Below are 25,544 nucleotides of genomic sequence, written 5' to 3' on the forward strand. Positions count from 1 at the left end.
TGGTCCTGTTTTGTAGTAGTGGAGTGAGTTCTGTACTCACATTCAGCAGTATATGTGAACAATATCTCTGGAAAAAAATAAAATAATAATAATTACAAATGGAAAAAACCCCAACACACTATAAAATACTTTTGAAAAACAAAACAGCTGGCCCCAGATAAAAGGGGGCGTGGAATGTTAGATTTCCTTGTCGAGATGCGTGGTAAGGAGCTGTATACGTCGCAGTCATCGTGCTGTTCTGATCTCTGAAGATTGGGCTGTGCTCCGCTTGTTGTGATACGGACCATGAATAGAACAAACTAGGCCCTGATTGATCTGTCAAAATAAAGTTCCCCCAACTTGTGCTAAACTGCTGTTGGACTGTAATGAAATGTGGAACGTATTGCAGACACCTGCCTCGGACTGGGATCACTGGGCCCTGGATTGGGAGGAATGATTCTTAGATTATGAGAATTGACCCTACACTCCGAGAATAAAGGGCTGCATTGACAATTATTGTCTTGCTAATGTTCTCTCTGCCAAAATTCTGGGTAAGTCTCACCAGAGTATCGCTCCCTGGATAAACTCTGGGTAAGTCTCACCAGAGCATCGCTCCCTGGATAAAGACTGATTTTAATTGAAGCCCTTCCTGGATTTCTGAGAGGCTGGAAGGGGAAAAGTTCAGCAGAGATTGGGGCAGCCCTGTATCCTGGAACACTTGTTTAATGTGTCTGACACAGAAGCGCATTCCTTCCTCCAATGCAACACTGCTCTATTTTAAATGAATGCATGGTATGAGAAAACCCGCTCCCAGGTTGTGGAAAGGGGGGAGCCTGCGATCAGGCAGCAATGTTCCATCGTATTGTAGTTTTAATGTTAATGCAGTTCAGGCATCGTTCTGCAGGGCAGGTCGACTTCAGCAAGGCAAAGCGATTGTAGTGTAAACTAAAAACAGTGCGACTCCCCCAGCAGTGAAGAGATCTCATATTAAAATGAAAATCAAGATAACGCCAACCCCCCCCATAATAAAACTGTTCTTTGTCCCCTTTCTCCTCTTCTTCTAAAGTTCAGAAAGAAGTATATATATATATATATATATATATATATATATATATATATATATATATATATATATATATATATATTATATATATAATATGCCAAGTCTATGCTACATATAAAATCTCCAGCTACTATTGAAGCTTACTGTTCTAGCTTCTTAAAACAACAGAAGTATATACACAGGTTCGGGTATATTAACAATACAGTATTACAAAATATTCAAGAAGGCATCTCTCTAGTATGCGAGCGAGCGGGCGTGTCCATCCATCCGTCTGTCTACTTGAAGTTAGCGTAATCAGAAAAGGCATCGATATACTCCTGCACCACCTTGTAACAGAATTCATACTGCTCCTGAAAGGGAAACAGGCAATGCACTTTATTAAATACTGCAGTGCTAATTAAACTATACAGCTCTGTAGTTTTGAATTGTCTTTCCTATAGACCTCTATGCAGCTCTGCAGTGTTGAGTGGAAGGATCTTTCACATACAACTCTACAGGTCTACGAGGAGCCAATCAATTATAAACATGTTTAAGCAACACAAGATTTGAATGCTGCCACCGTTTAGATTACTGATGCTACCTTTGCTTTGTGTCCAGAGGAGGCTGCAGTCCAGGTTATGAGAACCACAACCACAATCACAATAAAATGGAAATGATGATAAAACTTGGGCCGGCAAGCCACATGAAATCTACAAAACTACACGGCACCCATGAGCCTCTGATTGCAGAGCTGCATCTCATTAATGCGGGAAATAAACATGTTCAAATGATTTGCTTCTCTCCTTTCAAAGCAAGGCATATATGTGGTTTAGGACTGATCTGAATGAAGTGAACCCCTGAGAAACAGTAAAGGCTTGGTTACCAGTGTTTGGACCATGTGTGGTCTCTGCAGTCGAAGGCTCTTCACAGTTTGAAAGACGTCCAGGATACCCTCTGCTTTCACCCTCTCCAGCACAGTGCTCAGGGCACAGAAGGTACCAGTGCGGCCGGCGCCAGCACTGAGAGGAGACAAGAGGGTAAGAATCAATAACACACAGAGCTTGCATCAGCACAAGGTCAGTATTGCTCTGTACAGCCCTGCAGTGCACAGTGATGGGGTGGTCAGTATTGCTCTGTACAGCCCAGCAGTGCACAGTGATGGGGTGGTCAGTATTGCTCTGTACAGCCCAGCAGTGCACAGTGATGGGGTGGTCAGTATTGCTCTGTACAGACCTGCAGTGCACAGTGATGGGGTGGTCAGTATTGCTCTGTACAGACCTGCAGTGCACAGTGATGGGGTGGTCAGTATTGCTCTGCACAGACCTGCAGTGTACAGTGATGGGGTGGTCAGTATTGCTCTGTACAGACCTGCAGTGCACAGTGATGTGGTGGTCAGTATTGCTCTGTACAGACCTGCAGTGTACAGTGAAGGGGTGGTTGCCAGACTGCTGCTGCTGTTTCTGAACGGCTGCAATCAGGTTGATCATCCCCTTGCCGTCTGCAGGGATCCCCACCTCCGGCCAGCCGTGGAAATGGAACTGACGCACCAGCCGGCTCTTATTCTCCTGCAGAGAGACAGACTCAGGTTACGCACAGACTGCACCAGGCTAGAATACACTGTAGACTATTGTGGCTGTAGGCTCAGCACCCAGCTCTCCGGGGGCTGGGGTCCCAGAGTGGTGTTGGGGGGTTCAGGGATGTCAAGGTTACTCACTCGGTTGTTGGATACGAGCAGGTCCCTCACGGTGTAGCTCTCGCTCTCCTCCTCCTTCTTCAGCTCTATGGTGATATCACCACAGCTCAGAGTGCTCTCTGACGGCCAGTACTGCACACACTTCTCCTGAACACAGCCAAGCATCAGCATGCAAAACAAGACAAAACCGTCAGCAACACATACAATAAACCATTCAAAACAGAACAAAAAACAAACAGCAGCACTCAAGTATTGAATCTTTACAGTTTGTATGACTGTCCTGCCTTCTCTGTGCTGCTGGTCGAGTCTTACAATACAATTACAAAAAAAAAAACAAGCTCAAATACAATATCAAATGTTTCGACTAGAAGACATTGAATAAAATGTTTGTCCTTGAATTTGCGTTTCTTTTAGTAGTAAATTCAGCACTGTTGAGGGTTTAAATGTTCTGGACGATCAAGTCTAACCATACACAACACTCGATGTCTCCAACAGTGTGATCAGCAGCCTGCCCCTGGTGTCTGCCCCCTCACCTGTCCTCGCTCCTCCAGCTCCGTCAGCATGACGATGGAGCACGACTTCCACTCCCAGATCATTCTCCAGAAATCCTCAATGGTGTGCTGGAGAGGACCCTGACTGGCAATGTAAGAGTCCTTCTGCCTGTAGCCCTGAGACAACAAGACACAGACAAGGGTTAGACAACGAGACACAGACAGGGGTTAGACAATGAGACTGAGAAGCAGACAGACAGCATGCTGACTCTCAGCTGTAAGAGAGCGTTCTGCCTCAGAACTTCCCTAGAAACTAACTGAATTTGAGCACTTTATACAACAGATTTTTTTGTAACTTGGGTGCATGCAATACTGCTTTTCTTTTTCAGTTCCACCCTAAACTCAGTGAAGCGAGTGCTGTGCACTCCAGGGCATACCCAGCCTCGTAAAGCAGCACACTCACACTTGCGCACTCACATCAATGAAGGAGGCGTTGACATAGTCTGTGTACTCCTCTCCTCTCTTCACTGGGATGATCACACGGTTAAACTCGTCTGCAAACAGAACAGCAGCAGCAGCAGGGTTACTAACAGAGTTACATCCCAACACAAACAGGTCTGCAGTCTCACTTTCCCAGGAGAAGTAGGTAGAATTCCAAATTGCCACACAAGAAACAAGACATCAGGTCTTAAAGGGAATTATCTCTAATTAAAATAGACCACAACACTAGAATAGATCTTTGCAGAGTGCGTCACTATAGACTTTCAAAAACATGGGGGTTTTGCAGGATGAATATATTTTCTGTACAGCAATCTTTTTAATGTTTAACCGGATAAACAGCCTTAAACATTAGAAATCACTGCAGGCTCAGTAGCAATACATGAATACATTCTAACATTCAATAACATCATACTGCAAGTCTGTGTTTCAATAAAATATTTAGACACAAAGTATTACATCTTTTAAATAACAGTATTTAAAAAACATGGCGCCAGTGTCACATGACTAGGTCTCAACACCCCTACTGAGTACAGCTATCTTAATGTATTGACTAAACAGTGCAGTGACTGGTTAGAAAATGCCCTAACGAGCTGGCATTGCCATCCTTGTTTCTGGGTTTGCTACATGCAGAGCTCTCACAGGGGATGATCTGCAGCACACGGTTCTTCTTCATGTTGGCCGGTAGGTTGCCCGTCCTCATCTTGTCGTTCTGGATCTTTATTGACGTCAGCTTCTGAAAGGGAAGCAGGAGAAGCTGCGGTGAGAACAACTCAATACAACACCATGTCTTCAGCTCACCACTTCCTAGATAGTCCAGGGTGTGTGTGTGTGTGAGCTCTGTAACTGTGCACAGCACAGCTCCTGGTTTGCCTGGTCTGAGATCTCCATCCAGGGTGTGTCTGTGTGCGTGTGTGTATTCTGTAACTGTGCACAGCACAGGTACTGCTTTGCCTCATCTGAGATCTCCAGTGCATGCGGTTTATATTCCCCCCTGTGCTATCCCCTATGTACCCACTATGTACACCCTGACAAAGTTCCAAGCACAAGAAAGTCATGGTATAGGGGTGTGCAACGGTATGTCAAACACAGGACTGGATAGGGGTTGTGAGTGGGGCTGGGTTCTGGTATTTATTGCAAAGGGCACATAGTTGAAAGACAGACAGACAGACAGAGTATGCACTACATGTATCATTCATGTGCACTGATCAAGATTGAAAGGTGATAGTGGAGAGAAACAAAAAAAGAAAAAGGCTGCAATGTAAACACTAGTGGTGTCAATATACCCACACACTAGGGACTAAATTCCCAGGCAGTTCAGAATTCTTTCCAGGCTGTATCTCAACCTGGGCTTACATTCCCCTCGCCTATGAAAAGGATGGGCAGCCCCCTCCCAGTGTGCCCCAGCCCCAGCCCAACCCTCCCAGCGTCTCACCTTGAACTCTGCCTCCAGGCCGCTGCAGGTGGTCACGGGGGTCTTGTTGTAGAGTTTCTGCAGGTGTGTCTCCAGCGAAGTCACTTCCAGCTCGGTGTCTCCGTACAGATAGTGCTCCAGCATAGCCTGGTAGATAAACACGTACTGCATCTGTATGAGGGAGGGAGAGAGACTGTATTCAATACAGTGTGGATAACTGGGGATCTGAGAGACAGTACTTTCAATACTGTGTGTGTGTGTGTGTGTGTGTGTGTGTGAGAGGGAGAGGGAGAGACCGTATTCAATACAGTGTGGATAACTGGGGATCCGAGAGACAGTACTTTCAATACTGTGTGTGTGTGAGAGTGAGAGGGAGAGACCGTATTCAATACAGTTGTAGAAATTCACTTGCTCCATGAAGTGGGTGTAAGTTTCACCCACCTGTCCCTTTAATTAGGGACAGTAGCTTGGCCAGGTTAAACTCAATTTCCCATAGTTCCTTGCTTTCACCCTCTGTTCATCCTCTCCCCCCACTGGCTCATTCAGATATCCACTCCTCCAATCTCAGAGCTCCTTGGAAGCCAGTACCAGTATTAAAGCTGGCTGGCTAGGCCAGGAGGGAATCCATTTACAAACAAATAGCATATTACTTAACAGAGTAACTTTAACTATTTTAGATAAATACTGGTGCATCCATTTTCTCTTTTTATAATCTTGTACTTTGTCTAAACCTTTCTGTTTTGTTTACACTGTTACTTGTTTAAGTTTAGTTGCTGTTCAAGGTCTGTTTAGGGTTTGTTTTTTGGTAGTGTGTTCAGTCTCTATTTTGTTCCTGATCCTCCAGATATTTTCCAAACGGCTGTTCACCACTCAACCCGGAACTACTCAACAGACTCACCATTTTCAACGATCGTTATTTTTTCATCAGCCTTCATCCACCATCATCAGTACAGGACTCTATTTGGGACTTCATTATTTGTTGGTGAGATTATTTCTTTTCTGTTTGCTGGTTTTTTCTACTTTGATACTTTTGTTCCTGTAGTTTTGTTACTTGGATTTCATGTGCATTGCTTCACTGGACTTGTTAGGCCTAAATTTCATTTATCATCCATTGCCATCAAGACTGTCTTTGTAATTGTTTTCCTTGTATAATTATTCATTCACCTTCATCTCTTTTGCCTGTCCATGTGTTAGTTGTGTGTGTGTGTGTGTGTGTGTGTGTGTGTGTGTGTGTGTGTGTGGGGGGGTGGGTGGGGGGGGTGGGGGGGGTGGGGTGGGGTGGTGGGGGGGGTGGGGGGGGGGGGGTTTGTTGGAGGCCCACCGGACACCGCATTCATTTAGCTTTTAGTGTTAGTTTGTTTGGATGTTTGTTTAATTCACTTTACTTTCTTACTCACCTGTACCTTCCACTTAACTAACTGTTCTCTGCAATAAGTTGTTGTCATTATATTTCATTTATTACATTATAGTTCACAACAATAAACCGTTTGTTTGTGAAATTGACACCTCTGACGTCCCTGCTTTTGCTCTCTGTCACTCTTGCTGACTTAATTAGTCATAGATATTGGGCTGGTAGTATCTCCTTAGGGAGGACAGTACAACTGCTTCTCAGTTGTGCAGAGTGATCATTACACAGTGTGGATAACTGGGGATCTGAGAGACAGCACTTTCAATACTGTGTGTGTATGTGAGATTGAGAGGGAGGGCGAGAGACCGTATTCAATACAGTGTGGATTAGTGGTGATGCAAAACCTTTGGCCAGAGTTGTAGATCTCAGAAGCCCCGTTTAGGTCAAATCTTGAAAGAACAGGAGTTTGAATCAGACCCCTGGTAAGTCTGCTCAGAATGAACCGATTCTCATCACATCATGAACAAATCACATGAGCCTGTGGCGTTACTAATGGAGTTGTTCATGCAGCTATAAGGTAGGACAACTTATTTAACAAACTCTTGACCATTTAAATGCTACTCAATTGAAGGTAGTTCTGAAAGCCAGGACAGAGCTCTCTGTCTGAGCTCACAATCCTCTCACATCAGTCTGAACCATCTGACAGCGCTGCGCCCGGATCCTCGTCACGAAGCCGAATACGTCCACCTTGCGCTCTGATGTCATCATATCCAGCATGGCGTCGATCACGATGAAGGTGCCTGTCCGTCCGACGCCAGCGCTGAAACACAGGGGTGTCCGTAAGTCAAAGGTGGTGTGATGATAATGTACAGAGCACTGGAATACTGAGCTCAGTCCTGCAAAGCACAGTATCAGTAGGGCACCGAGTAACCAACGAAGAGCAACCAGACTAATCACAGGATACGAAGGGTTAAGAGGAGAGGTGAAGGAACTGAATCTATTTACTCAAGAACAAAGGAATTCAAACAGACTTGTTGAGGTCTTTAAAATCTTAAGAGGGGACAAAGTTAAGCCTATAGCCAATACTTTCAGAGCAGTATAGTAACCAGTAAAGAGAACAGAGGCTAGGAGACATTTCTTTACAAAGACTGGTGAGGGTAAAGAATGGGGTACCAAGTCATGTCACTGATGCAGAATCACTGGGATCATTTAGGACCCAACTTCAAAGTTCTGAGTCAGCTACTTGGAAGTGGAAGTGCACTGATGGGCTCAATGGCCTCCTCTCGTTTGGGAGTTTCTTTGTTTCAGTTATCAGTCAATCAATAGGTAACACTGCTTTACTCCAGCACCCCCCCACAGCCCCTACCTGCAGTGCACCACTATGGCCCCGGCATACTGGGGGTTGCAGGTCTTGACCTTCTTGAGGAACTTGAGCATCCCAATAGGGGTGAAGGGGACCCCGAAATCAGGCCAGCTGGTGAAGTGGAACTGAGTGAGGAGGCGCTGAGGCTTCTTATTGGATGCGTCGCCAACCTGAGAGAGAGAGAGAGAGAGAACAGTGATTTAACATTGCATCTGCAGGATGGAGCACAGGGAGGTTAATTGACTTGCTCAGGGTCACACAGTGAGTCAGTCAGTGGCAGAACTGGGATTTGAACTGGTGACCTTCTGGTTACAAGCCCTGGACTTCAACCACTTTAACCACTGGACAACAACTCCACAGAGAAACACAACAATAATATTACAATGGAATGTTTCAATGAGCAGCCTCTCACAGTGTATAGAAACAAACAGACAGACAGACCTGGAATGGATTGTTTAAAGGGGCAGTCTCTCTGAAAGGAATCTGGTCCCACTCACAGTGTATCGTGACAGACAGAATGAATTGGGATAGACTGTTTCAAGATGAAAGCAGCCCCTCCCTGCTCACAGTGTACAGTGACAGACAGAATGAATTGGAATAGACTGTTTCAAGATGAAAGCAGCCCCTCCCTGCTCACAGTGTACAGTGACAGACAGAATGAATTGGAATAGACTGTTTCAAGATGAAAGCAGCCCCTCCCTGCTCACAGTGTACAGTGACAGACAGAATGAATTGGAATAGACTGTTTCAAGATGAAAGCAGCCCCTCCCTGCTCACAGTGCATAGTGACAGACATTCTATTCCAATTCATTCTGTTTCAAGATGAAAGCAGCCCCTCCCTGCTCATGGCGGCTCTACCTGCTGGATGCAGAACTTGCGGATGGTGTAGTCGACCAGCACCATCATATCTTCCACTGACACCCGGATGTTCCCATAGGTCCAGCAGCCCTGGTCCGGCCAGTACTGAGCACACTTACACTGCGAGGAGAAGAGCAGCAAGCCAGTCAGCCAGACAGGAACCACATCATGCAAAAACTCATCGTACCCACGTGACCCGGCCCGCACTGTCACACCCACCTCCTTTCGCTCCTTCAGGTTGGTTACCATGACGATGGTGGCCGTATTCTGCTCCCAGATCATCCTCCAGAAGTCATTGACAGTCTCCTCCTTCGGTCCTGAGAGCAGAGAGGGAGAGAGTTAAAGAGCTAGACAATCAGAACATAAGAAAGGTTACAAACGAGAGAAGGCCATTCAGCCCAACTTGCTCATTTGGTTGTCAGTAGCTTATTGATCCCAGAATCTCATCAAGTAGCTTCTTGAAGGATCCCAGGGTGTCAGCTTCAACAACATTACTGGGAGTTGGTTCCAGATTCCCATGTTTCTCTGTGTAAAAAAGTACATATTTTCTGTTCTGAATGCCCCTTTATCTAATCTCCATTTGTGACCCCTGGTCCTAGTTTCTTTTTTCAGAAAAAGTCCCTTGGATCGACATTGTCAATACCTTTTAATCTTCTTTGTTCAAGACTGAATAGATTAAATTATTTTAGCCTGTCTTCATGTGACATTCCTTTTAAACCAGGAATAATTCTGGTCACTCTTCTCTGCACTCTTTCTAGAGCAGCAATATCCTTTTTGTAGCGAGGTGACCAGAATTGAACACAATATTGTAGATGAGGTCTTACTAATGCATTGTAAATTTTTAACATTACTTCCCTTTATTTAAATTCAACACTTTTGACTATATATCCCAGCAATTTGTTGGCCTTTTATAGCTTCCCCACATCTAGATGAAGACATTTCTGAGTCAACATAAACTCCTTGGTCTTTTTCATAGATTCCTTCTTCAATTTCAGTATCTCCCATATGATATTTTTAATGCACATTTTTTATTGCCTGCGTTCAGTACCTTACACTTTTCTCTATTAAATGTCATTTCTCATGCGTCTGCCCATTTCTGAAGGTTGTCTAGATCATTTTGAATGACCTGCTGCTGCAACAGTGTTTGCCACTCCTCCTATTTTTGTGTCATCTGCAAATTTAACAAGTTTGCTTACTATACCAGAATCTAAGTCATTATTGTAGATTAGGAATAGCACAGGACCTAATACTGATCCCTGTAGTACTCCACTGGTTACTTCGTCACATTTTGAGGTTTCTCCTCTAATCAGTACTTTCTGTTTTCTACATGTTAACCACTCCCTAATCCATGTGCATGCAATTCTTTGAATCCTTTCTGCATTCAGTTTGAGAATTAATCTTTAATGCAGGACTTTGTCAGAAGCGTTCTGGAAGTCTAAATAAAGCAGGTCACATGCTTTACAATTATTCATTATTTCACACACGAGAGGGGCATGGATCACCACAACAAGGACAGCTGGCCTAAAGTGAAAACTCCTGCATTTAAAGTTTTCTTTTAAAACTATGTTTGAAATATACATGTATGTTCAAACACAATGGAGACATAGCCTATGTCCTCATAAGGTAAGTTTTGTCAGATTTTCTATGAATTTTTGTGACCCTGTAACAATATAAACCCCCCCCCCCCCCCCCCCACACACACATACACACACATACATACACAGACAGATAGACACAAAGACAGACCCACAGAAACCGAGACCCCCCCCCCACACACACACACACAGATAGCCACAAAGACAGACCTACAGAAACAAACACACACCCCCAGACAGAGACCCACACACACAGACCTGACCAGTACAAACACGCCCTGTTACCTTGAGCTGCGATTAACTTGTTCTTCTCCTGGTATCCCTGAGTGGGAGATACAGAGACACACACCCCCAGACAGAGACCCGCACACACAGACCTGACCAGTACAAACACGCCCTGTTACCTTGAGCTGCGATGAACTTGTTCTTCTCCTGGTATCCCTGAGTGGGAGACACAGAGACACATGAGCAGCTCCTTTTCCACCAGCTTCCAAACACACAAAACTATGTCTTATCCCACGCCGGTGTGCACAGGCTTCCCCCAATCCCACAGAATGAATGTGTAAAAACAACGGAGTTAGAAATAAAAAAGCATGCCTTTGAAAATGAGCAAGAAGCACATTACATGCAAGTCAGGGTGTCAAGCTTGAGACATTCCCAAACGTTTAAACTAAACCCTGATCCATCAGCTAGCTTGCCATTCAACTGCTTTGCTGTCACTGGAACAGTTCATTGAGTTCATTCGGCAGCGCAAACTGAATGGGGGAGAACTGCTTTAGCAATGTAGTTTAATTACACAACATCTGAATGCCCCTAGATGGCGCTGCTTGGTGTATTTGAACAGTCCAAGTTTACTGCAGTTTCTAGACACCAACAGATATGAAGCACGGAATTACATGCAGGCCACCTGGTATGTGGTGCATCTTCAGTTAAAAAGGAAATGAGAGTAAAGGAGGACATAGTAACATGTGGGTACATGCAAAAGGGATCTACTCTGAGAAGTTTAAACCCAGGATTTCAAGCCTCTCCTGGGAGAAGTATTGCATTCACACTCCCAAGGGACGGAATCAGTTAGAACTGGGTTTTACGGTCATCAATACCAATTACAAAGGATTAAAACACTTTCAATGTAAAGCAAAATGAAATCAATCAATCAATACATGACTGAATAAACACATGTAATGCTCCCACCCCACCCCACCCCCCCACCCCGCTGGAAGGCACTCATGTTGATGAAATCCAAGTCTGAGACTCCCTCTAGCAGGGAGAGGTTAGGGTGAGGGTTAGGATTAGGGTTAATGCACCCACTCCCTCAGAAGGCACTCACGTCAAAGTCCGAGTCCGAGACTCCCTCAAGGAGGGAGAGGTTAGGGTTAGGGTGAGAGTTAGGGGTAATGCACCCACCCCCTCAGAAGGCACTCACGTTGATGAAGGAGGCGTTGATGAAGTCCGAGTCTGGCACCCCCTCTAGCGAAGACAGGTGGACTCTTGAGTGATCATCTAGGAACCAGAAAAGAACAGCACAGCATATGAGAGCCGCTCAGAGCCTGCAGTATAGAGCTTAGTACATACAGTACAGTTTAGAGCATAGCAGAGTATATATTACAGTACATATAGAGCAGGACACAGCATAGAAAATGCAGTGTCAGGGATGGAAACAGGACTCCCATTGCATAGAAGTTTGCTGAATTCCTGGTTATGAGCTGAATAAGACACCTTGTTACCTATACACTGTGGCTAATCAAGGTTGTATTTCCATCACTGAGTGTATAGAATGATATCTACTGATAGAGCTGCAGCACTTCAATACAATCTGCACAACAATAACTTTAAATACTAATGTACACAGCGGCCAACTGAACAAATACATTAGCAGGAACTGTACAAATTAGAACATTTTCTTTATCACCCTTTCATAAATTGACTAAATATTATCCATGCTATGTATCCAATTGTGAAATACCAAGCCTGTACTGTATATAATGTAGATGTGTAAGATAGACAAGGAATTAGAAAGCCACTGGAGCAGTTTGAGCAGCACCTGTAACTCTCATTACATTTACCACATTTCTCCAGTGACTTCCGAGTCACCCTGTATATACAGTGCCCCCAGCACAGCTGTGTAAGAGAGACATTTATTCATCTCAACAGCTTTACATTTCATAAAGGAAGGCAGCATGCAGAACAGAGGAGAATGCATCGAGTATGTTTTGAAATTGGCACCAAGTGTCTGCAGGGTCATAGCCACCACGTAGGGGTCAATCGTGGGTTAGCAGGAAGCAGTGATGCACAGCACACGTCATGACACACAGGTCATGGCAGGTACTTGGTGTCCTAGGACTGCCGTGGCGTAAGCAGAGCCCAGGCAGGGAGGAAGTGGTACTCACAGGGCAGGATGTTGACATAGCGGTTCTTCTCCTTGTTCTCCTCTTTAGAAGCTGCGTCACACGCTGCCTGGATGGGACACACGGGTAGGGCCTGGAGAGGGGGAGACAGACAGGGGGAGGGGGACAGACGAAGGGAGAAACGGGGAGGAGGAAGATGCAGGGAGAGTGGGGGAGGGAGAGGGAGATCACAGGAGGGGGTCAGGAGTAGTAGGTGCAGTCTGCCCTCCAATAAAGCTACCTTTGGAAACAGGCAGGACTGTGTGCCTGGAGGAGCATCTAAAGTAAAGCTTTTTAATAATAATGTGCAAAAAAAAACAAAACAAATTGTGCTGCTAAACTACTTCTAATTAAAGATATTCCTGTCAAAAATAACTTTAAAAATGCACATTAGAAACCCTTCCCATACATTTGTGTTCAAGCGTGTTCACAACCTATATATTCATCTGTATTACACACAGACACACTATAAAGAGACTCACGTTGAACTCCTCCCTGAACAGCTTGTTGTCGTCTGCCATGCGCCGGTTGATCTCTTCCTCCAGCTTGTCCACAGAAAGGGGCGGGTACTTCCTGTTAGTGCTGGGAGACCTGGCCAGGAGGGGTATGCTCTGGAGCTCTAAGGAGAGAGTTGAGACAGAGAGAGAGGGAGAAGAGAGGTCATCACAGGCTGCTTGAGACTGGAGTGTCTATCCTTGCTGTTACTGTCCCTCTGTCTGAGACTGAAGTGTCTATCCTTGCTGTTACTGTCCCTGTGTCTGAGATTGAAGTGTCTATCCTTGCTGTTACTGCCCCTGTGTCTGAGATTGAAGTGTCTATCCTTGCTGTTACTGTCTCTGTGTCTGAGATTGGAGTGTCTATCCTTGCTGTTACTGTCCCTGTGTCTGAGATTGGAGTGTCTATCCTTGCTGTTACTGTCCCTGTGTCTGAGATTGGAGTGTCTATCCTTGCTGTTACTGTCCCTGTGTCTGAGATTGAAGTGTCTATCCTTTCTGTTACTGCCCCTGTGTCTGAGATTGAAGTGTCTATCCTTTCTGTTACTGTCCCTGTGTCTGAGATTGAAGTGTCTATCCTTGCTGTTACTGTCCCTGTGTCTGAGATTGAAGTGTCTATCCTTGCTGTTACTGTCCCTGTGTCTGAGACTGAAGTGTCTATCCTTGCTGTTACTGTCCCTGTGTCTGAGATTGAAGTGTCTATCCTTGCTGTTACTGCCCCTGTGTCTGAGATTGAAGTGTCTATCCTTGCTGTTACTGCCCCTGTGTCTGAGATTGAAGTGTCTATCCTTGCTGTTACTGCCCCTGTGTCTGAGATTGAAGTGTCTATCCTTGCTGTTACTGTCCCTGTGTCTGAGATTGAAGAGTCTATCCTTGCTGTTACTGTCCCTGTGCAATCATGGTGTATTATGTTATGTTTTATTTAATTTGTTCTGTATTAAGCCATAACTGTGGTTGTAGCTCAGGCTCTATTCTTGGGGCACGTCCTAAAATCTTCTACATCAGGGCACCCTTCTATTTAAATTCATCTACAGTACTTCAGGTAGGTTCTTCCAACTTTCTGAAGTAGCATGCACAAAGTTGTAATCAACTACAGGGATTAACATGAGACTCCTATTGCATAGCAGTTTTAATAAGATTACACACAGTCGAAAGGTAACAAGCTTGTAAACTCCTCGTAAAACCAGGAATGGATCAAACTGCTATGCAATGGGAGTCATATTTCCATCCCTGGACTAATCCGGGGATTCTGAACAGTCCCTTTGTAAACAGACCCTGTTACACTTCCTTGCACTCGCAGGTAGCGGTCTCGATGCTATTGGCTGCTGCTGAGAAATGAATCACAGCCTCCTGCTGTGCTGTTCCCTATATCGCCAGTCACTTTGAAAGGAAAATGCCTCACCTGTGTCGTCCGCACGCCCATTGACCAGTCTGAAGGAGTTGGAGTGACTCCCTGCCTGCTTGTACTTCTTAAACCTGAATGGGAGACAAAGGGCCGCAGGGTTGCACACTGAACGCAGCTTGGAAGAGCTTCAGATATTACTGCAATAGCTTAGTTCTCACTTCATTGCTTTCTCTCATATGCCAATTCCAGTAGCTCATTGGTCCCAGAACAATATAGCTGGTTCTTAAAGGATTCCCACATCAATCTTCAATTGTTACACTTTGAGCCCTGGGATTAATCAGGTTGTGTTTGCTGGATATCCCTTTTGTAATGTGTGTAATGTGTGATCCAAGTGTGGTCTTACCTGTGCATTACACCTCTTCATTACCTCCCTTTCTTTGTACTGTGTAGAACGTGACTATAGAACCTGACTGTATACCCTGGCATTGTGGTGGGAAGGAGCAGAGCCTTGCTATTTGCCTCTTCACAATGGAACATATTTCAGCAGCAGTAGAAGTTATGTCTTCTAGAGAATGGATAAGTAGCAGCTACACTTATAACTTCACTAAGAACGTCAATGAAGAAACATTCTAAATGCTTCAACCATAGCATGTTATTTTAGTCACATGTAATGACTTGTAATGTGCAGAAGTATTTTGTGGATACCTCTAATCAAGTTGAGAGTGTGCTTCAACTTGCATGCTTTGTATGATAGTCTCCCTGACACAGCAAAGAGTGTGTAAGAAATACACTCTAAACTTGATCAGAGGTAGCTATCAAACATTAATAAACATACAATCCAGGTAGTCTGAGCAGATCTCCTACCTCAGCATGTACAGCACAATGATGATGAAGACAATGACCAACAGAGAGGACAGGGCCACCATCACTGCAATGATCGGAGTCTCATCTGCACAGGGACACAAGGGACACTGTCACTGGAGAGGAGCACTCACTCACACATTGGACAGAAGCGCTCACTCACACTCACTTTTGAGGAGCATCATTGCATTGGTTTAACAACCTTTAAACATACAGGAACACCAACTGGACATCCAACCTCAAGGATGGGAATCAGTCTTCCATTGAACAGCAGCTTGAACCATAAAAGAAAAGTGACAAAACAGCTCAAAGTGCTACACAACAGCAGTCTCATTACCATCCCTGTACTGTACCCTACATCACAGTTGCAGTCCAGACAGTGAGCAGGTTCAGTTATTGCTCCAAATTGTCCTGAGAGTTTTAGTGCTCTTCTGAAACTCTGGTGCTTTCAGTTTGGTCTACTGCCAAGACTGGTGTGGCCACTGACTGTATACAAGGTTTCCCTGACAACAGTTGAAAGCTTTAATCAGTTCATATGTCAGGAAATGGTTGGGAGTTCCATGCTGCCTCAGCAGAGTGGGACTTTATGGTAAAGGAATACTGCAGCTACCAATTTCTAATGACATTAGTAGATTTACGCAAGAAATGCGTAAGGGAGGAAGCACCTCTGTTTAAAACTGGAAGAAAATAGAAGACAAAGAAAGCTGTGGAAGATGCTAAGGCTGCCCTTCAAATCTGTGATATTATGGGGCAAGTTCAGCAGGGAAAAGGAGGTTTTGGTCTCAGTTCAGCTCCTCCTACATGGCACAAGGCAACCACAGCTCAACAGAGGAAGCTGGCAGTCAATGAGGTGCAAAAGCAGGAGGAAAGGATCAGGTGTGTAAAGGCCATTTCCCAGGCCAAGCAGGGAGAATGGATGAGATGGGAGAGTGTGGAACAATGCAAGATTAGCTGGCAAGACCTACGGACAATGGAACAGAGCAGAATCAGTTTCCTCATCAGATCAGCATATGATGTTCTCCCATCACCACAGAATCTAAACCTTTGGGTGGGTGAGGATCCCTCATGTTCTTTGTGTTCATCACCTGCAACATTAAGGCACATTTTGACAGGATGTAAGGTGGGTCTTAGCCAAGGATGGTTTACATGGCGCCATGACCAGGTGCTGCAATGTTTGGCCTTGGCATTGGAAGACAAGCGTAACCTGACCAATAAGTTGCCGCCAGTTCCATCAAAGCATTACACACAAAAGAAAATACTCCTCTGTCCAGGAGAACAACCACCAAGAAAAGGTGTTAAAGCCAAGCCTCGCCCAGGACGACTGTAAGCTGCTAGAGACTGGAAGATGCTGGCAGATGTTGGTCAGCGGCTTATTTTTCCAAATGAGATTGCCACCACTAACCTTCGACCAGACATTGTCTTGTGGTGTGGATCAGCATGCCTTGCTCATCTGGTAGAGTTAACAGTGTCATGGGAAGATGCTGTGGATGAGGCGTATGAGAGGAAGAAAATTTGGTATGCTCAACTAGCTGCTGAAGTGGAACAGTGAGGATGGAAAGTCCGAGTTTACCCAGTGGAGGTGGGTTGTTGAGGATTTGTGGCACACTCTACAACCCAGACGTCGGGTTCAGTGACCAAGAGTTGCGGCGCACAGTGGAGAACTTATCTGAAGCAGCAGAAAGGAGCAGCAACTGGCTGTGGTTGAGATGGAAAGATTCTGGATTGGGATCTCAAGCACAACAGAAAGAAAGCAACGCTGATATACAGGAAGTAAGCTGGGCTGAGCCGAGTGGGGGATGGAGGGGCGTGACGGCGGGATGCCAGAATCACTGTTGAGCCCTCTTGAGGTGTTGTGGGCTAGTCAACGAAACGGAAGGTGCCCACTTGAAGACCCCAGAGATGTACCCTACTTGGCTCAATCCAGACGGTTGTCATGCTGATGCGCTGGGGAGACCGCACTGGGTTGATCCCCGGAGCCAGCATCGCAGCCGTTGTGTGTGCTGATGCGCTAGGGAGGCAAAATGAGCTGATCCCTGGAGCCAGCATTACACTTCAGCAATCAACACCAGACAGAAGGATATCTACATCATCAGATGGAAATGCAGATAGATCACATTAGTTTACTGCAAATCTAAGTCTTAGTTGGTGCTTATCTTTGCGAAAGCAGAGTTCAAATCAGCATGAAGCTCAACATCTACTCCCATATAATGGAAATCTGCACCGGTTCAAGTTGCAGCAGGAAATGTCCACAGACATACCCAGGAGTCCTGTATCGTATCTCACCTGGTCCATTTGCTGCTCCTCCTGAGAGAGAGAGAGAGGGAGAGGGAAAGACAAAGAGAGAAAGGGAGGAGGAGAGGGAGAGATCATTCCACAAGCAATTCACAATATAAACTTAAAAATAATTACATACAGCAACCTTAAATTCAAAACTGCAGAGTAGCTTTAGGTGAGGGAGTGAGAGTGATAGAGTCCTGCCTTGCGTAGTGATCCTGTGTGGATGACAGTAAGAGTCCTGCTTGGGGTGGTGATGCTGTGTGGATGACAGTGAGAGTCCTACTTGAGGTAGTGATGCTGTGTGGATGACAGTGAGAGTCCTACCTGAGGTAGTGATGCTGTGTGGATGACAGTGAGAGTCCTACCTGAGGTAGTGATGCTGTGTGGATGACAATGAGAGTCCTACCTGAGGTAGTGATGCTGTGTGGATGACAGTAAGAGTCCTACTTGAGGTAGTGATGCTGTGTGGATGACAGTGAGTCCTACCTGAGGTAGTGATGCTGTGTGGATGACAGAGAGAGTCCTACCTGAGGTAGTGATGCTGTGTGGATGACAGCGAGAGTCCTACCTGAGGTGGTGAGGCTGGCTGTGGTCTCCACAGTGGGGGGAGAGGGAGGGGGTGTGGTGGGCTCTGCAGTCTGTGCCCCCCCTGCCGTTGTGATGTTGACGGTGGGGGGGAGTTGGGAGTCGGTGGCAGTATAATTGCCCCCACTGGGGGAGGTTGTGGGAGGGGGAGGCCTACTGGAGGTGGTCTTGTTGGTGCCAGTACTGATCGTGGTGGCGTTGCTGGCCTCCGGAGAGATAGTCACATTCATCGGGGCAATGGTGGTTACTGTAGAGACAGTGGTTGCCAGGGTGAGGTTGTTAAGCAGAAAGGAGCGGTTTTCTGACAAAGTGTTTGAGGCTCCGGCCAGAACAGGGGACTCTGTGAGAGCTGGAGAGACAGACAGACAGACAGAAAGGGAGGGAGGAGCGTTAGGAACATTCAAATAGATAGGGGCAAAACCTAATATTTACAGAACTTGCACTTGTTAAATATAAAGTTAAGATTTAAAACTTAAAAACAGACAAATTTAAAGTGACTTCATCACACTAATTGTGTAGATGCATGTGTGTATGTGTGTGTGTGTGAATGAGTAAGTGAGAGAGTGTGTGTGTGAGTGAGTGAATGAGTGAGTGTACAGTGGCTTGCGAAAGTATTGACCCCCCCTTGGCATTTTTCCTATTTGGTTGCCTTACAACCTGGAATTAAAATTGATTTTTATTTGGATTTCATGTAATGGACATACACAAAATAGTCCAAATTGGTGAAGTGAAATGAAAAAAATAACTTGTTTCAAAAAATTCTAAAAAATAAATAACGGAAAAGTGGTGCGTGCATATGTATTCACCCCCTTTGCTATTAAGCCTCTAAATAAGATCTGGTGCAACCAATTACCTTCAGAAGTCACATAATTAGTTAAATAAAGTCCACCTGTGTGCAATCTAAGTGTCACATGATCTCAGTATATATACACCTGTTCTGAAAGGCCCCAGAGTCTGCAACACCACTAAGCAAGGGGCACTACCAAGCAAGTGGCACCATGAAGACCAAGGAGCTCTCCAAACAGGTCAGGGACAAAGTTGTGGAGAGGTACAGATCAGGGTTGGGTTATAAAAAAATATCCGAAACTTTGAACATCCCACGGAGCACCATTAAAGCCATTATTAAAAAATGGAAAGAATATGGCACCACAACAAACCTGGCAAGAGAGGGCTGCCCACCAAAACTCACGGACCAGGCAAGGAGGGCATTAATCAGAGAGGCAACAAAGAGACCAAAGATAACCCTGAAGGAGCTGCAAAGCTCCACAGCAGAGATTGGAGTATCTGTCCATAGGACCACTTTAAGCCGTACACTCCACAGAGCTGGGCTTTACGGAAGAGTGGCCAGAAAAAAGCCATTGCTTAAAGAAAAAAATAAGCAAACACGTTTGGTGTTCGCCAAAAGGCATGTGGGAGACTCCCCAAACATATGGAAGAAGGTACTCTGGTCAGATGAGACTAAAATTGAGCTTTTTGGCCATCAAGGAAAACGCTATGTCTGGCGCAAACCCAACACCTCTCATCACCCCGAGAACACCATCCCCACAGTGAAGCATGGTGGTGGCAGCATCATGCTGTGGGGATGTTTTTCATCGGCAGGGACTGGGAAATTGGCCAGAATTGAAGGAATGATTGATGGCGCTAAATACAGGGAAATTCTTGAGGGAAACCTGTTTCAGTCTTCCAGAGATTTGAGACTGGGACGGAGGTTCACCTTCCAGCAGGACAATGATCCTAAGCATATTGCTAAAGCAACACTCGAGTGGTTTAAGGGGAAACATTTAAATGTCTTGGAATGGCCTAGTCAAAGCCCAGACCTCAATCCAATTGAGAATCTGTGGTATGACTTAAAGATTGCTGTACACCAGCGGAACCCATCCAACTTGAAGGAGCTGGAGCAGTTTTGCCTTGAAGAATGGGCACAAATCCCAGTGGCTAGATGTGCCAAGCTTATAGATACATACCCCAAGAGACTTGCAGCTGTAATTGCTGCAAAAGGTGGCTCTACAAAGTATTGACTTTGGGGGGGTGAATACTTATGCACGCTCAAGTTTTCTGTTTTTTTGTCTTATTTCTTGTTTGTTTCACAATAAAAAATATTTTGCATCTTCAAAGTGGTAGGCATGTTGTGTAAATCAAATGATATAAACCCCCAAAAAATCCATTTTAATTCCAGGTTGTAAGGCAACAAAATAGGAAAAATGCCAAGGGGGGTCAATACTTTCGCAAGCCACTGTATGCATATGTGGGCACAGGTGTGTGTGTGTGTGTGAATAAGTAAGTGAGAGTGTGTGTGCGTGAGTGAGTGAGTGAGTGTATGCATATGTGGGCACATGTGTGTGTGTGTGTGAATGAGTAAGTGAGAGAGTGTGTGTGTGTGTGAATGAGTAAGTGAGAGAGTGTGTGTGTGTGTGTGTGTGTGTGTGAGTGAGTGTATGCATATGTGGGCACACGTGTGTGTGTGTGTGTGAATGAGTAAGTAAGAGTGTGTGTGTGTGTGTGTGCGAGCAAGCGAGTGTATGCATAGGTGGGCACACGTGTGTGTGTATGTGTGTGCATGTATGTTACTCACCGGCAGCTGCGTTGGGGTCCTGGGCAGAGCAGAGAGCCGTCAGCACCGCACTGAGCAGCAGGAGCAGGAGTCTTGAATCCATGCTGCCCTGAGAGAGAGAGAGAGAGAGATTGTTAAGGGGAAGATATAATGTAATGAGTTGTTCTCATAATGGCCACCAGATGTCAGCAGCACATCATCTAGAAAGACCCCCCCCACGCCTCACACACACACACACACACACACACACACACACACAGTGGAATGTGCTCTCAAGTAATATGGTCGCGGCTTTACCTCACAAATCACTGAAATCAACAATGTTTCCACACAGACGGTCGAAGATGCTAATTACTACACTTTCACGTTATTAATCAACATTAATAAGAAAGAAAAAACTATACTTTAGTTCATATTGTTTGACATACAAAAAAACAAAAGGGAGCTCTCAAAACAATAAAACTTGACTTTTTTGGTTTTGGGTGTTAAGAATACAAGACGTCAGGTCTGGATTAGACACTTGCGGTTCTCTACTAGAATAAAGAGAAGCTTGTATTCACTGTGGGGTGTGAGGCAGCTTCACCGTGGTGTGTGTGAGGCAGCTTCACTGTGATGTCAGTTACTACCATGACACAGACTGACAGCAGTTGAAACACTGTTCTGAGCTTGCTAATCTTGTAGCTTTGAATTTCATTACCCTCAGTACAGTACTTCCTTTTGCACTTGCTTCAAAAAGTCGCCACTGTGTCAGAAGTATCTAGAAGACTGGTTTGGATTTGGCAGCCTATTTCCAATCAAGCACAGAAATGTCTTGTTCCCATTAAAAGGCACTCAATGTGTTTGCACAGCTGTAAACTCCAAATGTTCCTGGAGAATGCTTATGTTAAACCATCTTTCTGAGCAACTGAATTCCTTGGCTCTGCCTCGTGATTCCAATGACAGATGGACATCTCATCCCCGACACGCTCTCCTAGGGAGGACCTCAATACACTGCGTGACCCGGATCCAGTTATAGGAATAGGAGCCCCAATTCTAAAAACCCTCACAATACAGCAGCTCCATTAATTCTGGTCCCCACAGCACCAAAGGGACCCTGTGGCCCAGGACATTCCAGGGAAAAGTAACCAGACTAATCCCTGGGTTAAAGCAGAGGTTTGTGGGGCACGCCGAGGCTATTAGGGGGGTGCCAATACCTGACCGGAAAACATTTTCTGATTGTAAAAGGTAAATGGCAGACTCGGTGGATCTCCAGGATGATTGACTCAATCAACGACCCAGGCAGGGATCATGTTTAATCTAACCAACCCCCTGTTAAATCTGACCAATCCCTGTCCACAGAGCTTGTGTCGTTTCAGACCTATCGCAGCTCAGCGACTATTGCCCAGCCCCCCTTCATTTGAAAGTGCAGCCACGCCGGGTTTTCATATCAAATACATTTTGTTCACAAATAAAATCAAATAAATAAAAACTAGATGTAGACACACCTGCAGTTTATAAATGGGGAGGGTTAGCTTTTAGTTTAATTTACAGGGTTTGATGCGTGCAGAATGTAGAAAACGGACAATTGAGGATGCAACATTTTATTAAATAAATCTTAACGTTATAAATAAAAAAATAAGCTGGACAAACAATTATTATTCCTAATTGCATTAACATTAATAAAGACTAACACTTATTCAAATGTTGCACCCTCGTTTTCTCGTTCCTTACGCTGCTTTTAAATGCGAAAGTTAGGACTTGGGAATTTAAAACCTAATTTATTTTCACATCAGGTACAGAATGGGTTACCTGGTCATGCTGTTGAGGCAGAAACACCTGGATCCTTTAAGAACCAACTTGACCAAGTTCTGCTGCAAGAAAGACTTCTAAAGTTAAAATCTATTGGAATACGAGGATGTCCGTGCAAGTGGATACAAAACTGATAAAACAGAAGAAGTACTTTTAGCTCAGTGGGGTACCACAGGGCTCCGTCCTCGGACCACTCATGCTTCGATGATCCATGATGTACAGAAATAAGCAGGACTCATAGATATGCAAGTGTTACACCCCTACTCAACTGTGCACTCTATGCAGTTTATTGATTTTTGTGTGTGGTGTTATTTGCAGGAAGCATGCAATGCCAGATACTGCCTGCAGATGACGATGAGGCTCTCCTGGACACACACAGGAAGCAATGGTAGCCAGGAACGCTGGCAGAGCCCCTAAACACCCCCACCTCCTCACAAAATAAACTCATACTCCCTGTCTGAGGACGCATAGTGCCAGCACCACTCCTCTTTCTTACAAAGCACATGATGCCAAGAGTTGCAGAAATACTTTATTTTTATTTTTTAAATTATGAATGGATTACCACAGGCATCAAATCAGAGGACTACTGGAAGGCACATTCAACTAACTCACAAATGATTGATTAGAGACTACCTAGCAGAAGGCTGCTATTCAGCTTGAAACCAGAATTTGCCTCATCCAGAGCAAGGGAGAAAGAAAGAAAGAAAACATCTCCAATAGCTCCCCTATAGGTGCACTAAACACTGCTTTGTAATGAACCTCGTGTTCCTGGGAGAGCACAGAACCCTTGAGTGTGACAGAAACCCAAAGCACAGAACCTTACAGTGTGACAGAGACCCAAAGCACAGAACCCTTGAGTGTGACAGAGACCCAAAGCACAGAACCCTACAGTGTGACAGCGACCCAAAGCACAGAACTCTACAGTGTGACAGCGACCCAAAGCACAGAACCCTTAAGTGTGACAGAGACCCAAAGCACAGAACTCTACAGTGTGACAGCGACCCAAAGCACAGAACCCTTGAGTGTGACAGAGACCCAAAGCACAGAACTCTACAGTGTGACAGCGACCCAAAGCACAGAACCCTTGAGTGTGACAGAGACCCAAAGCACAGAACCCTACAGTGTGACAGCGACCCAAAGCACAGAACCCTTCAGAACTGGACCTGATGGCCCTGGTTTCACAGCAGCTACGCAGTGTTGGCTACATGTGTAAAATATATCCATACGTTAAGCCTTTTTCTCATTGTACTGGGGAGGGGGAGGGGGGGGTGTGGGTGAGGGGCGCACATTAATAGAAAGTAGACATGCACAGAAAGAAAGAACAGGAGGACAGGACAGCCAATCTGTCACTCAGGGAAAGAGTCACTCCACACACACACAGTCACGCACGCACACACACACAGTCACTTACTCACACACAGTTACACAGTACTTATGCAGTTTGGAGATGCCTCCCCACTCCTGGATAGTATACTCAGATTGTTGGTCATGTTATGATTTTTACCGATTTTTTCCAGTCAGCTCTCCTCCCTGCTCAGCTTGTCTGTTAAACACAGTTTCTGCAGTCAATCCAGGGAGGGTCTTTACATCACACTCCTTCTGCATTAGTGTACTCCTGACCCTAAGCTATCCTTAACATGTGCAGGGATGCATTATTTAGTTTCTGGTCCTAAGAGTCATTGTACTGCTCACTGGGAGTCACTGGACCCTGTCTGCTCTCCCTGGTCACAAACACAGTGATAGTGAAACTGAAACCAAGCCTGGCACACTGCACTGCAAAGAAAGAAACACAGTGATAGTGAAACTGAAACCAAGCCTGGCACACTGCACTGCAAAGAAAGAAACACAGTGATAGTGAAACTGAAACCAAGCCTGACACACTGCACTGCAAAGAAAGAAACACAGTGATAGTGAAACTGAAACCAAGCCTGGCACACTGCACTGCAAAGAAAGAAACACAGTGATAGTGAAACTGAAACCAAGCCTGGCACACTGCACTGCAAAGAAAGAAACGCAGTGATAGTGAAACTGAAACCAAGCCTGGCACACTGCACTGCAAAGAGAGAAACGCAGTGATAGTGAAACTGAAACCAAGCCTGGCGCACTGCACTGCAAAGAGAGAAACGCAGTGATAGTGAAACTGAAACCAAGCCTGGCACACGGCACTGCAAAGAGAGAAACACAGTGATAGTGAAACTGAAACCAAGCCTGGCACACGGCACTGCAAAGAGAGAAACACAGTGATAGTGAAACTGAAACCAAGCCTGACACACTGCACTGCAAAGAAAGAAACACAGTGATAGTGAAACTGAAATCAAGCCTGGCACACTGCACTGCAAAGAGAGAAACACAGTGATAGTGAAACTGAAACCAAGCCTGGCACACTGCACTGCAAAGAGAGAAACACAGTGATAGTGAAACTGAAACCAAGCCTGGCACACTGCACTGCAAAGAGAGAAACACAGTGATAGTGAAACTGAAACCAAGCCTGGCACACTGCACTGCAAAGAGAGAAACACAGTGATAGTGAAACTGAAACCAAGCCTGGCACACTGCACTGCAAAGAGAGAAACACAGTGATAGTGAAACTGAAACCAAGCCTGGCACACTGCACTGCAAAGAAAGAAACCAGTGGCACACTGCACTGCAAAGAGAGAAACACAGTGATAGTGAAACTGAAACCAAGCCTGGCACACTGCACTGCAAAGAGAGAAACGCAGTGATAGTGAAACTGAAACCAAGCCTGGCACACTGCACTGCAAAGAGAGAAACACAGTGATAGTGAAACTGAAACCAAGCCTGGCACACTGCACTGCAAAGAGAGAAACACAGTGATAGTGAAACTGAAACCAAGCCTGGCACACTGCACTGCAAAGAGAGAAACACAGTGATAGTGAAACTGAAACCAAGCCTGGCACACTGCACTGCAAAGAGAGAAACACAGTGATAGTGAAACTGAAACCAAGCCTGGCACACTG

At 45.2% G+C, this 25,544-nt stretch overlaps 1 protein-coding gene across 4 annotated transcripts in view; it reads right to left on the reverse strand.

The window, feature by feature from the left end:
- Window positions 1-1,130: 1,130 nt before the first annotated feature.
- LOC121307913 (receptor-type tyrosine-protein phosphatase alpha-like) overlaps window positions 1,131-25,544 on the reverse strand; it is a 48,442-nt gene continuing 24,028 nt past the window's right edge. For 2 of the 4 annotated variants that reach the window (XM_041240231.1, XM_041240233.1), the window contains exons 3-22: window positions 20,800-20,887; window positions 18,211-18,576; window positions 17,649-17,669; window positions 15,369-15,453; window positions 14,562-14,635; window positions 13,148-13,284; window positions 12,669-12,759; window positions 11,705-11,781; window positions 10,686-10,722; window positions 8,687-9,003; window positions 7,832-7,998; window positions 7,150-7,285; window positions 5,139-5,288; window positions 4,346-4,439; window positions 3,683-3,759; window positions 3,248-3,382; window positions 2,736-2,861; window positions 2,435-2,586; window positions 1,905-2,040; window positions 1,131-1,392 (exon numbers count right to left, since the gene is read on the reverse strand). In XM_041240231.1, coding sequence (XP_041096165.1) covers window positions 1,318-1,392; window positions 1,905-2,040; window positions 2,435-2,586; window positions 2,736-2,861; window positions 3,248-3,382; window positions 3,683-3,759; window positions 4,346-4,439; window positions 5,139-5,288; window positions 7,150-7,285; window positions 7,832-7,998; window positions 8,687-9,003; window positions 10,686-10,722; window positions 11,705-11,781; window positions 12,669-12,759; window positions 13,148-13,284; window positions 14,562-14,635; window positions 15,369-15,453; window positions 17,649-17,669; window positions 18,211-18,576; window positions 20,800-20,887 — 2,541 coding nt within the window. In that variant the 3' untranslated portion in view covers window positions 1,131-1,317. Of the gene's footprint in view, window positions 1,393-1,904; window positions 2,041-2,434; window positions 2,587-2,735; window positions 2,862-3,247; window positions 3,383-3,682; window positions 3,760-4,345; window positions 4,440-5,138; window positions 5,289-7,149; window positions 7,286-7,831; window positions 7,999-8,686; window positions 9,004-10,685; window positions 10,723-11,704; window positions 11,782-12,668; window positions 12,760-13,147; window positions 13,285-14,561; window positions 14,636-15,368; window positions 15,454-17,648; window positions 17,670-18,210; window positions 18,577-20,799; window positions 20,888-22,566; window positions 22,629-25,544 lie in introns of all 4 variants that reach the window. The other 2 variants (XM_041240234.1, XM_041240235.1) reach the window with 2 other exon arrangements.

Source organism: Polyodon spathula, unplaced genomic scaffold (genome assembly GCF_017654505.1).
Source record: "Polyodon spathula isolate WHYD16114869_AA unplaced genomic scaffold, ASM1765450v1 scaffolds_61, whole genome shotgun sequence".
NCBI classification, from domain to species: Eukaryota; Metazoa; Chordata; class Actinopteri; order Acipenseriformes; family Polyodontidae; genus Polyodon; species Polyodon spathula.